Below are 13,387 nucleotides of genomic sequence, written 5' to 3'. Positions count from 1 at the left end.
GCTGTTCTTTTGAATATTTTGTTCTGCTCTTGTGACTAAATGAATTACTCGGCAGGAAATTACTGGGGCAAGACTGCAAACGTCATCCACCACATGATCTTCCTTTGGACGTTCATTCTTTGAGCTGTGTCCGTGACAGGTTTCCACGCAGCTGTGACTGGGCATTTCTGGTGCACTGGCCCTTCCATTTTGGACATCCCTGATTTTTAGAACAAGCTTCTCTAGATTAAACTGAAGTAGGGCTTTCTGGTATGCATTGGTCCTCTAGGGGCAACACCAAACAGGTGGTTTACTTTCCTATGTCAGGTCTTCCTGCAAACCTTGTCACCTTCCCTTCTCAGGTTGGGTTCGTCAGTGCTCCCATGGTTAATGCTTCTGCAAAGTCTGGTGCATATCTCTGTCCTAGGGATTTTACGCAGTTGTTATTTACTTAGGAGCCCTTTCTACAAAATTATTATGTGGGTTGATTGTGGAATATTGGCAAAATATAGAGAAGCAAAATAGAAAATGAAAATTAACTGTCATTATTATATCTACTGGAGATAAGCACTCTAAAAACTCAGACGTATATCCTAATGGTTGTATTTCTATATTTATGTTTTTTCCACAAATGATTAGCTAGTATACATTGCTTGGTTAAAGTTTGCTTTTTCTGGGGCACCTGGGTAGCTCAGTCGGTGGGGTGTCCGACTTCGGCTCAGGTCGTGATCTCATGGGTCATGAGTTCGATCGAGCCCTGCATCAGGCTCAGTGCTGTCAGCACGGAGCCAGCTTTGGATCCTGTCTCCCCCTCTCCCTCTCTGCCCCTCCTCCACTTGCGCTAATCTCTCTCAAAAATAAATAAATATTCAAAAGCTTTTTTTTTTTTAATAAAAAAAAAGTTTGCTTTTTCAGACCACTTAGTCCTCTTCCACTGCATTAGATTGGTGACTGCCAGGTATTCTGTAGTGTGTGGGGAGCTGGCCGTGTGACGAGGGGGACAGGATTCGGGATGAGCCCCTTTACTCCGAAGTCCCTGCGGTTGTTGCCAGTGGCAGGAAGGTCTGCTAAAGATACTTCTTTTGCTGTTTCATGCCAGCCCTTGAGAAAGGCCTGACCAAGGCACTGAAGAAACTGGATGACTACCTGAACACCCCTCTTCCAGAGGAGATCGACGCCAACACTTGCGGGGATGAAGACAAGAGGTCCCGGCGCAAATTCCTAGACGGGGACGAGCTGACCCTGGCCGACTGCAATCTGTTGCCCAAACTCCATGTGGTCAAGGTAAAGACCGCTCTATCTGCAGGTGGCTCACTGTATCCAGGTCCGCCATAGGCCCGGTCACTTGTGTGGATGAGTCAAGGACAGTGCCACACGGCCGGTCCAGAGTCTGGGCTCTGAAGTCACACGAATAGGAACCCAGAGTCAGCTTCCACTGCCTGGTGGCTGTATAGACTCTCTGAGTGTCAGTAAAACAGGCATATATTACTTCCTCCTTATTCTCATTCTTACTTTTTGGCTGGGAGAGTAAATACAGTGTGACAGTGCCTGGCATATTGTAAAGGCTCAATACATAGTAGCTCATTGTCATTTCATGTATGAGAGAGAGAGTGAGTGGGGGCACTTCTTCCTTGTCTCTGCCTCCTGGGTTCTCACTGGCCACACCCCCACATCTCTCTGAAGTTGCTTCATGTGCGAGCCTTCTCATTCCCTTCAGTAACTCCCTAGGGTAGGCATATAGCATCCTCCTCATCTATCAGTTGAAGAGCTGGAGGCTGTAAGAAGTGACATCATTTTCTTGTCATGGTTGCACTCACTGGTCAACTTCATCACCCCGTGTAATCCTGTCCTGTAAGAATCGGAGGATCCGAGAGTTGGAAAGAAGGGAATCCCAAGGTCATCCCAAACCATCTCCCACCCCAAACAGGACCACTTTCTGTGTGTCTGTGACAGGCTTCCATGCAGCTGTCATTGCACCTTTCTGATGATGAAGAGTCCCCTGCCTAGCGAGTCAGCCCTATCCCTTTGGACAGCAGTGATTATTAAAACATCCTTATATTGAGCCCCATCAGCCTCCAGGCCACCCTTTGTATCCTGGAACAGCATGGAACGGGACTGCTCTGTTTCATCTCATTTGAAGACAACAGTAGGGTGCCCCAACATTCTCTCTCTAAACTGATGCTTCTTCTTACCTCCTTTCCCGGCCCTCACCAGCCTAGAGAAACACACAGTGGGATCGTGCAGTTAGATCGTCATCTACTCTCATACGTACTCGTATCGTACGTCTCAGGCAGTCAGCTCTGTGGGGATAGTGGCTTCTCCAAGCATGACGGTGGGCGGGTTCATGGTGGCCCTTTCATAAATACTCACTGATTGGCCATTTCATCACTTAGCTTGTGACTTTATCATACCCACTTTCCTTCTACCCTTCGTAAAAAGAACCGTTTATCAGCTGGCTATCTGCCTATCGTGTTTCAGCTGTAGTCCTGAGCTGGAAACGCGGGCCTCCCTCCAATCAGAGCACAACCAGCTTGAATTGCGATCGTAGCTGGGCAAGCGCCATGGGACTTGGTCAGAGCTGGAGACTGGGTGGGAATCATGCATGCCGTTACCGATAGGCTGGGAAAATGCAGCCTATGAATATGAAGGCACTTTGGGTTCGGGGCCAGGCCAACGGTTACTTGTAAGTCCACCCAAGCTTACACGTCTTTCAGGTTGTTAATTACTGCATGCACCACCACAGCCCTGGAAACGCCTTTTATTCTCTTTTCCTGAGTTACAAGTGGCACCCTTAGGGATGGTGTGATTCCAGGTCAGCCACACTGCGTCAGAGTGGTGTAACGGAAGGACCCCCATTCAGAAAGGCGTGAGACCCCCATGCTAGTCCTGACAGCATGAGCTGGGGCGAGTCATTTAATCTCTTTGGAACTCTTTTTTCTCATGCCCCAATGAAGAGATAGGAAGTATATTCCTTCTTGCCTCTTTCTCTCTCTTCCTTCGCTCTTTTCTTCTGTCTTGAAGAATCTCTTGTCAAATAAGGTAAACAAATGGATCTCCCAGGCCCCGTGCTTCATCCTTCGACTCCTCCAGTGCCTCCTAGCCCTAAACGATGATGCGACACCCGTGTCCTTGGAGAAGCTGGGGATCGGGGCGGGGCGGGGGTGGGGGGGATGGCGGCCTTGGAGGGGACAAGGCTGGGCCTCGCCTTCTGTCTCCTCATATTTCTGCTGATCCAGCTTATCAGATCCCAGAGACCTGGCAAACCCCCGACATGAAGAAAGAGTGAAGGGGGAGCCAAGTCAAGTTTGGCTTCTGATGCCAAAACCTAATCTGGGCTGTGGGAGCTAACTGTTTTCATATGAAAGAGCAAATTCAGAGCAGGAGCGTGGAAGTTCCTGTGAACGTCAGAGCTCCGTGCGCGCATCCCCGCCTGCTCTCTTGCGCGTGCGTTCTCCCTCCCTCTCTCTCTCTTGCCTGGCTCTCGTTCAGGTTCATCTTCATCCTGCCTGAGAGCCTGGTTTGAACTCGTGCTGTCTGGCTCCCTTCTAGTCCTTGGCTCCTCAAGTCAAACCGACATGCGAGGAAATAGCCGGTTCTGTGGCCAAGGCTCAGGGCGTGCAGATCCGGGCAGGGAGGGGCATGGCGGGCCTTCTCTCGGGGCCACTGGGACCCCTGCCTAGCACAGTGACCTGCTTCAGCCCCTGAAGCAAACAGGAAGGGAGGCATGAACACAAGTCTATGTCCATAAATTGCTTTTCTGCTGTTTTAAATCTCATGTCGTATCTTTTAAAAATGAAAACAGATCCCAGCACGGAGGGACTTGAGGCCGCTCTGTCGGTCAGCGTGTGACCCGCGGATCCTGCAGGGACTTGCTCTTGCCGGGGCAGGGACAACTTCTTCTCAAAGGCTCTTGGGCAAACCCAAGGGCCCTCACCCTGCGGTGAATAGGGGAAGGCCAAGGTGAACGGGCAGTGTCTGTTGGACCCGGCATTTGCTTATGGCCGGTGCTCTGCCAGAGGACTCAGATTCCATCCCCTTTGCTTTTTTAGCCACACCTGAGCCGGACGCAACATTGTGGGGATGGCTTCTCCAGTGACCACACCAGACCAGTTATCTTAGCCAAGAGAATTTAATTTTTTTTTCATTTTAGAGAGAGAGAGAGAGATGAGCTGGAGAGAGGGGCAGAGAGAGAAAAAGAGAGAGAGAGACAGAGAGAGGATCTTAAGCAGGATCTATGCTCAGCATGGAGCTCGATGCAGGGCTCGATCCCACAATCCTGGCATCTTGCCCGGAGCTAAAATCAAGAGTCGGTTGCTCAACCGACTGAGCCACCCAGGCGCCCCACCAAAAGAATTTAATAGAAAGAAGCACTAAGTACTGAAGATCTAGGAAGGCAAAGTGTACCATGACATTTCACCAGGATGAGGCAGCTACAACCCCCAGGGCAGCAGAGGTAAACGGAAGAGGTCAGAATTATCTAAACTTGGAAACTTAGATGAGGGGCCCCTGCAGAGCTGAACCTTGGACCTCTGAGGTGGGGCGCGCCGAGCCAGCACTGGAGGCGGAGTTAAGAGGACAGTCCAGAGGAGTCACTGTCGTGTGCTGGCCTCTCTCAGACGGGGTGATGCACGGGTTCCGCTAGTGTAGGCAAAACAAGAAAACTGGAGTCAGTTGCCACTGCGGGAGCAAAGGGGACTGAGAGGAACAGAATGCCTAGGAAGGGAAGGGACGTCTCTTCTCCCTCCTCCAGCCTTGCAGACTCTCTCTCTAGCGCCCCCTCATGACAGAGTCTCACAGGGAGTCACTGGCAAAGCAGAGATGTGATTTGCAGAGTCCCTGCCCCAGGGGCTGGAAGAAACAAGCCCAAGGGTGGTTTGGAGATCAGCAGCTATAGCTGAATAACTGGCACAAGAGAGATTCTGAGTATAGCGGTTCCTGCATCATTTGCACAGGGCTCGGTAGCCCCGTGGAGAGGACCGCAGATTAGGAGGGAAGGACTGTCACAGGACTAAAAGGCAGGGCCTAAGGAACATAGTCAGTGATACTGATAGTGTCCTGTGGTGACAGATAGGAGCTACACTGTGGCTGTGCACAGCACAGCACGGAAACTTGGCTGAATCACGGGGTTGTACACCTGAAACTAATGTAACATTGCACGTCAACTACACTCAAATAAAAAAAAAAAAAGAAAAGAAAAGCAAGGACCGGAATAAATATATTAGTGATTACTCAGTAGATGTTGGTCGAATTAATTCATTTCCTGTGTAATGTTGTGTAAGCCATTGAATCTCTTGTGGCTTCAGTTTGTTCATTGCTGAGGACCTCTGGTCTTTAAAAGTACGTTTCTTACGTTTGACTCTAGGAGATGCACTCTGATTTGGGATAACTGAAGATAGTAAAGATTCCGTACAACTGTTTATGGAACCTTTACTTATTTAACTTCCCTTTGCCTTACTTTCCACGTCTGTAAAAATGGGAATATAATACACTCTTCCTTATAAAGTTATTTAGAGATTTAAAGTAGCTTGCAGAGGGCTTAAGGTGGAGCCTAGAGCAGGGTGCAGGGTAGATAAGTATTTGCTAGTGTCGCTATGCTTATAAACCGTGTCATTGAGATTATCAGGCAGTACAGAAATGAAGAAGTTGTGGTTCCTGTCCTCCTACTGCTCACAAGCTAGAGAAGAGAGAGAGGATATGAAAACAGTAATTGCAATTCAGAATAGAACAGAGCTTAGTATGTAACAGACGTTCCAAACTGAAGAATAGGGAGGGGGAGATGCGTGCTCCTTGGGAATGTGGTCAAATTGATGAGGCTGAGCTTTTCCTGCCCTCCCTCATCGTTGCCCTCACTCAGCACAGCTCTCTAGGGGACCCTGAACATCACGGGCATCAACATGAAGGTGAAAGTCCAGAGTAGCTGAATTGGGGTGGCGGGGGGGGGGGGGGTTCTCTGAGTGGGAGGATCCCAGGGTCAGCAGTCTGACAACCTCTCTAAAAAGAAAGCGAGGAAAGGAGTCAGAAGTCAGTGCCTTAGGAGAGAGGCTACTCTTTATTGTTCCCACCCTAGCCCCCCGAGGGCTCGAGGCAAGAACGGCTAATGTGTGGACCCCAAAGTACAGTGACAATAAAGGGGGCCCTGTTAAAAAAAAAAAAAGTACTCAGAATTTCCAGATGGTGACAGCAGAGCATTAAACCAAGAACAGGCCCCTCTGAGTTCGAGGCCCTGTGTAACTACACAGGTCACCCTCAGCGAAGACCACCTTATCCTTATCTGTGAACGCATGCAAATGGGCAAAAGGTGGGTCTCAATGAATTAGAAGAGGAGGTAATGTTTCTCGAGCACTCAGTATGAGCCAGGTACCCCTCTAAACGTTTCGTGTGTGTTAACTAATTTGTTATTCCAGGATAGGTTCTATTATTATCTTCCTTTGGGAGATAAAGAAATTGGAGCTCAGAGAGGCTAAGTAAGTAGTCCAAGGCCACACAGCTATTAAGTACTGGAGTAAAAATTCCAGATGCATTCAGCTGGGATCGAGAGCCCATGCTTTAACCACTGTGCGACCATTTCAGCACGAACTCCGCTTTCCCAGAATGCCCATCCACAGCCCCCACGTGTGGCAGACTCCAGACAGAATAAAAATCACCATTCGTTCACTCCCAGTCAAGATCTGTTCATTCGAGAACCTGCCTATCCATTCCCACATCTAACTTACACTCCTTATGCTTTTTATTCTCTCCTAAAAATACGGGTGCTTAGGTAAAACAGAGTAGGTAACAGGAAACAGTTTATAGCTCGATCAGTCAGACTTAACCACTGATCACATTTTGGTACCCGTACTTCTAAGTAATCACACACATTTCTCCAAATGCATGATACTGCACTTCTTAAAAATTTTATTTTATACTGCACTTTATTTTCAAAAAATTTTTTTAATCTTTATTTTTGAGAGAGGGGGGTACAAGTGGGGGAGGGGCAGAGCGAGAGGGAGACACAGAATCTGAAGCAGGCTCCAAGCTCTGAGCTGTCAGCACAGAGCCCAACGTGGGGCTTGAACTCACGGACCGTGAGATCATGACCTGAGCCAAAGTCAGATGCTTAACTCAGGCGCCCCTGCAGCATCATTTTCAATGGCTGTCCGGAATGGCCCTGTATTTACGTATGATGATGTATTTCTCCATTTCGATATTGGCGGACATTTGTGTTCTATACCTTTTTTTTTTTTTACCGTTGCATTCTTTTTTTTACTGTTAGTTCCATGATCATATACGGGTAGCTGAATCTTGGTATACGTACATGATTGTTTCCTAAGGAAACATCGCTAGAAGCAGAATGGCGAGGTCAAAGGGCAAATTGTATTTACTTAAGAAATAAATAAGCTTAGATAAGATGACAAGGAGGCAGTGCTTGCCAGCTTGTGTCACAGACACTTTGCTGATGGCCCCCTGTGATGCCTGCTGGGTTTCCTCCCAGGCCACATGGTAGGTCAAGCCGCTTAACTCCTTCTCAGTGATTTGCTTTGCCCGCTCACGCCATCTGTCCTATCGCCTGTGTTGTAGATTGTGGCCAAGAAATACCACAACTACGATTTCCCCGCTGAGATGACGGGCCTGTGGCGGTACCTCAAGAACGCCTATGCCCGGGATGAGTTCACCAACACCTGTGCGGCAGACAAGGAGATCGAGTCGGCCTACGCGGATGTTGCCAAGCGCCTCAGTCGGTCCTGAGCTCGGCCACCTTGCCCCACCGCTCCAGCAGAAGGACTCCGCTTCTCCCAAAGGACTCCGGCCTCACACACTCCTCTTCCGCGTTGCCTCGGGGACACTCCTTTTTGTAGCCGGCCGCCTCTTGCTGGCCTCATGGAACCCCGGCCTGCTGTCTCTTAGGAAGGTCAGCGCCGACCCCATCTGATCGTGCAGGAATCTGCAAGCAGAAATGATAGAAATAGTCAAGCTCTCAACCTTTGGGCCTGGCCTGGGTTCCGTGCATCTGGGGTCAGTGTTGGAGAACCCACGTAAGGGACCGTCACTGCCCCCTCCGCCAATATCAGAACCTCTCCTCAGCTGCATTAGGAAAACGTGCGACACTGTGCCCTCTTCCGCCCTCCTCTTTGTTGGGAACTCCACGGCCAAGGACAGATGCCATCGTAGTTCTTAGTAGAAACAGATCCGCTACGTTTGGGGGAGATGGAGAGAGTGAACGGAGGACAGGCAGGCTGGGGATTGGGCACGTGACAGACACACCCAGTCTTGACACCTGCTGTCCCACTGGGCGCTGAAGACCAGATTGGAAAACCACTTCAGACGTAGTCTCCGTTTGCTGCCGTGCTGAGGGCATTGCGATGCCCTCGTGTATCTGGCTGACACCAGCCTCTGTTTTTACACTGTCCAGGCCTTTCGAGGAAGGGAAGTTGGCATGCAGTTGCAAAGCAGAGTGACTGGGAAGGGCCAGAGGAGGAGCGTCAATGCCAAAAGGACCACGGGGTCTACCAGCCATGGATTTTGCTTGCTTTAGGGGTAGTTGTTTTGGTGGAGATTACGTTTGATCCACGAGTGAATTTCAGTCTTGGAGAAAGCAGATGGGGGGGGGGGGACGGTTGGGTGAAGAAGTTCTTCATGAGGCTCCATGTTCCCTGGCAATGTTTCAGATAGGTCTTCTCTCTTATGATCTCCCTAAGTCTTGAACTGCTGATGTTATATATCACTGCGAACCCTATAACAAAAAAACCCAAGAATTGGCCAAACATGACTTTCCAGTTCCTTCAAGTTGCTCCTGGATGTGGGTCTTGGGTCTGCTAGCTGGGCGCTCCTGGCTGAGTCGGCTGCAGCCTCCATCGGGTGATGGGTCCATTTGGGAGGTGGCATGGTCATGGAACACCTTAGGAAGAAAGTCCATGGGCCTTTCTGACTGGGAAACCATGTGGTTTGAACTTGAAGAAAAATATGTGCCCCATCTGGGCTAATTTTCCTGCCATCTGACTCACCTGCCAGATGAAAAAGGATATTTTTTAGTTGGTATTTCTCTCCTTGGTCACTCTCCTTGAGTGTCACCTCCTTCAAAGCTCACCTGGCTTGAGCCTGGGGACCCGGGCAGAGGAAACTCAGGGAAATGAGCTAACCATCGGCCCCCTATCCTGGTGAACACCCTATGAGAAAAGCCACCTGCCACAGGATGAGGCTTCCAAGTGCTAGAAAGCCTCGGGACCTGGCTCGTTGCTCAGGAAGGGTGGCAGGACAGCATGGGGCCTTTCCGTGAAGACATCTGTGCATCTTCAACCTGGCAGGCCCCAGACCCACCTACCTCCAGGGAGCTCTGGAGAACAAAAATGGCACACAGATCTGAGCATTGGGGAGGAAACAGGGGACCCCTTAGCCCACTGAGGAAGAGGAAATTTCTCAGTAGGACATTTTATTAGCCTGAGAGCTTTGCAAGGGCAGGAGGAGTCGATTCATTTCCACCCCTAAAGGAACCTTCCCTGGGACTTCCCGGGAACTTAGTCCCGAGACATGTTTAAAAAGGAGAATGCTGAGGAAATGGCCCCTTTTACTCTACAGTAAAGCCCCAGACAGGCCTCTTGGGAGATGAAGTCTTGAATGATCCCAAGAGACTTTGAATTAGTGTAAATCCTGTTGTCCCCAGAAACCCCTTCCTGAGTTGACCAACACAGGCATGATGACCTAAGAGGCAGTTTACTTTCCAGAGACCCACAGTGGTGCTGTTCTTGAAGCAGGTAGGTGTTAGCATGGCCAGCGCGACAGAAAACAGGCCACCCGGGGGGGATGGCTCCCCACACGAGTTGTCAGATACTAATGACTGATTTGATTGTCAGAATTCAGCGTTGGCGAGTCTTTAAAAACAAGCCAAACCAAATCAACATGGTTGTTTCTAGATATTCCTTCTGTGGCTGACTTAGTTTTACATAAATATTAAGGCACGAGTTTGGGGGGGCAGTTACGTGATCACTTATAACCATTTAACACAGGGGGCAGAGTTATAGATGGAAAGCACTTCTGAGTACTTGATTCAGGAATATCTTTTTTCTTTCAACAGTAGATTACTATATAATACGAGTATTGACTGAGAGCTTTAATGTTTTATGACCAGATTTATTAGAATATTTTTAAGTAACAATAATATTATCTTCTGATTATTTTTTTCCAAAAGAGATTTGCCTCCAGATTCTGCAGCCTCCCTGAAGAATCTTGGCCATAACCTTGTTATATACATGGCAAATCATCTTCCAACATCCGTATGGTGAGGTCCTTAGGTGTCTCCAGAACCAACTCAGGAAGTATTCAAGGTTTGCAGTGTAGACTCCAGAGTTTTAAGAGGAGGTCACCCTTGTCGCCGGTCTCGAATGAATACTGATCCTTCAGAAAACATTTCATTGGCATTTGAAAAGGTTTGGGATGAGATCCTATTTTGTTTGGGATTTATTTTTCTTCTTTGGTTTCCGTGTCACTGTTTTATTTGATTTTTATGGGATAGCATGGTGGGAGGCAGAGGCAGAAAGGAGAACCCAACTTAGAATAACTGTGTAGAATTTACCCATCTGTCAGGCTGGGCTGCCTCTCAGGATGGCCCAGAGAGAAGGTATTGGATATGATTTTAATAACTTTATAAGATGGGCTGGATAATGGTCCCTTCTATTGTGTGTCTTTATCCCCTGATAAGGGAATTCAGATGCCTGACAATTCAGAATCACAGGCTGTGAAAAGTGAAAACCACTTTTATTTGGTCATACAATCTCGGACGGTTTCAGCTTCCCAGGAAATGCCACTGTTTTTGGTGTTCACATCCCCCGCTGGTGGGGCCAGCAAGGATCTTGGCCTTTTCATTAGAAAAAAGGCTTCACCAAGAGTGAAGTTTCCTGAGCTACACATGCTAGCATTTATCAAATGAAACAACGGAAGCTCTTCACGACATCTGTGCCCTCTGGCCACTCTGCAGGCAGACGACGCCAGCATCTTAGAATTGTTGCAAAGTGGATGATGCCTGGAACAGACCTAAGAATCTGCAGATCTAAGAATCCCAGGAGGCTTAGGCAAATAGAATTTAAGAAAGGGACAGAGTCAGGAGGGTGTGTTAGTAAGAGTTTTCCGTGGCGAGAAACCATTGAGGTCTGTGTCTAAAAATCAGTTGGTTTAGAGGCAGCAGGAGATGTATTTGACGCACCACTATTGCCAGTGGCCAGGAGCCTTTTTGATAGCAGAGTGAATCAAGATGCCAGTGTCTCTCTCCTTGGAAAGATGAAGCAGTATTAAGTCATTAGTAAAACTAAGTTCATTGATTCCTAAGGGATCACTTCGTCGTTTTTGATATGCCATTGAAAAGAATTGTAAGCGTTAGAGAAAAGTATGCATGTTCCACATCTGGGGCTGAACATCTTTGGGCTTGGAGCCCTTTCTGCAAACAAGACCATTGTCTTCTATCCAGTGCTTTTTAGCATTCAAACCAAGCATGAAGCCCCCTTCATGAATGCCTGTTCCTCGACCTTTGCCAATATTCTTCTCGCAGCTTAGTTTCAGGATGCTTTCCTTTCATCATTCGGTATGATCCAAAGTGTGCATAATTTTGCCTAATGTTACCTGAGGAATTAGATCCAATGTTCCCCTTACCCACCAAAAATAAAATGGAGGATTGCTTCATTATAGGGTTTGGGCTAATCTGTGTGTCACTAAAAGCAATCTTTTTTTGGAAAACCATAGTTTTAAGGATCCAATTATCTAAGGTATTTTATGTATAGTTAGCGATTTCATATTATCGATTATGCCTATACTTAAAATATATAATATCCGGCTGATGTTTGAATTTGTCTTCCTTTCCTGATTTCCTGTTTTTCCCATTTGGAAAGCTGGCGTGTAGCTAATTTAGCAAAAGATGCCTAGCTTTTATAGAAGGACAAAATTTCATTTTAGAAAGACACTCCAAATGATGGTCACTTGATTTTCTCAAGACCTTTAACTGTGGTGATAAAGTACTAAGACATGCTTTCAAGCCTTAATAAATATAAGTTGCCTTTTAATGAAGATATTGTTGAATGTTTTCTTCATGAATCTGAAGCAGTTAGAAATTTGTTTTCCAGTCTTGATTGGTATTGGCTGATTCAAATAAAGTTGGTTTATTTTCAAATATTACAAACGCGATCCTCAGACTGCTTATTTGAGGTGGGGATTTCCTATGCTGTTCTAAATGAGAAGTGTGAAATACCCCTTTTTTTTTCCAAATAAGGGTTATTCTGTTTTCCCATTATAAAAGAGAATATGTTCATTATTCTTAAAAATCAAAAGCAAATAAAAAGAGGAAGAGGGGAAGGAAAAGCAAGAAGCTTGTGACCCAGTCATCCAAAAATCAATTTTTATTTTAGCAAGAATGAATTCGATTCTATTCTATAGAACGTGGGCTGGGTCAAGAAATACACTGACGTTTCTTCATGTTTCTCCTTTCAGTTGCCAATCTGTAGGGTCACACTTGGGGGTAGGCAAACAGTGACAATCCAGATATGATTTAAGGAGTACTTTAAAATACTGGTCCACCTGCACCCCAAACTCTCTCTTGTCCCCCCCCCCCCCCCCCCCCCCGGTTACCTAGCCCTGTCAGGGTTCGTGGCCCTACTTTCTACCCCTAGAACATCACTGACTCTAGATTAGGGTCCCCAGAGTCTTTAGTAAGTTTTACTTGAAGCCAGCATGAACACCCAACGGGACCTCTATGAGCATTCAGTTTCCTGAGTCTTTCCTGCTCTGTCAGAATAGGCTCTCCTCACCTTGGAAGGGAGGTAACACCCAACTCCAGGAACTCCCATCAGAGGTGGCCTGTCGCTCAGAGTAGGTGTAGTTGATGCTGTCGATGGTTTCCCTCCCTCCTGACCATCCCCTGGCTTCCTCAGGCAGAGCTCTGACTGGGTCCGGGGCCTTCCTCCCCACTCCTTCCTACTCCCTACCTTCATAGGACTCAGGTAAACGTGGTTCCAACCCCAGTTCCAGGGGGTGAATCATGAAGGGTCTGATCCTGTCCTTCCGGCTGTGGTTGACTTCAGAGTGGGTTCTTGACCAAGTTCCACCCAGTATTATGAAAGGAGATTTGTTCAGGAACTTCTGAGAAAGATCTCCTTGGTCTGAAGAAGTGACTCCCTAAGTCACTGCCTCTGAGGCTGCTCCTGGACGCGGGCGTGAGGCCTGGAAATGCTGCCACCCAGGGAGACCATGAGGGGTGTGCTTCAGGTAATACACCACATTCTCTCCAAGAATGGAGGGAGCCTGCCTCCTGGAATGGACCACTGAGCTGCTGAATCAGCCAACCCTGCCAGTGGCTCTCACTCTTCATTTCCTGTTCCGTAATGCATCCTAGAGCATTGAAGGGTGTTTGTATGTTTGTTATTACAGGCAGCCAAAGGCATCTTAAGTGGTG

The 13,387-nt window shown here is 47.7% G+C and overlaps 1 protein-coding gene across 1 annotated transcript; it reads left to right on the top strand.

The window, feature by feature from the left end:
- The first annotated feature begins 924 nt into the window (after positions 1-924).
- Positions 925-12,036, top strand: LOC125917361 (chloride intracellular channel protein 5-like). The gene is made up of 2 exons (XM_049623583.1): positions 925-1,263; positions 7,537-12,036. The coding sequence occupies exons 1-2, from the start codon at positions 1,072-1,074 to the stop codon at positions 7,702-7,704; spliced, it is 360 nt and encodes a 119-aa protein (XP_049479540.1). The 5' UTR covers positions 925-1,071; the 3' UTR covers positions 7,705-12,036.
- The last annotated feature ends 1,351 nt before the right edge of the window (positions 12,037-13,387 follow it).

Source organism: Panthera uncia, unplaced genomic scaffold, assembly GCF_023721935.1.
Source record: "Panthera uncia isolate 11264 unplaced genomic scaffold, Puncia_PCG_1.0 HiC_scaffold_1758, whole genome shotgun sequence".
Lineage (NCBI taxonomy): Eukaryota > Metazoa > Chordata > Mammalia > Carnivora > Felidae > Panthera > Panthera uncia.
Note: the sequence above shows the minus strand (reverse complement) of the source record. Positions and strands in the feature narration are given on the sequence as shown.

What these genes read in the sequence shown, in the direction of transcription:
- LOC125917361 (XM_049623583.1), top strand. Translation starts at nt 1,072, where the DNA reads ATGCCAGCCCTTGAGAAAGGCCTGACCAAGGCACTGAAGAAACTGGAT. An exon ending in CCAAACTCCATGTGGTCAAG is followed by an intron (nt 1,264 to 7,536) that starts GTAAAGACCGCT and finishes CCTGTGTTGTAG; the next exon opens with ATTGTGGCCAAGAAATACCA.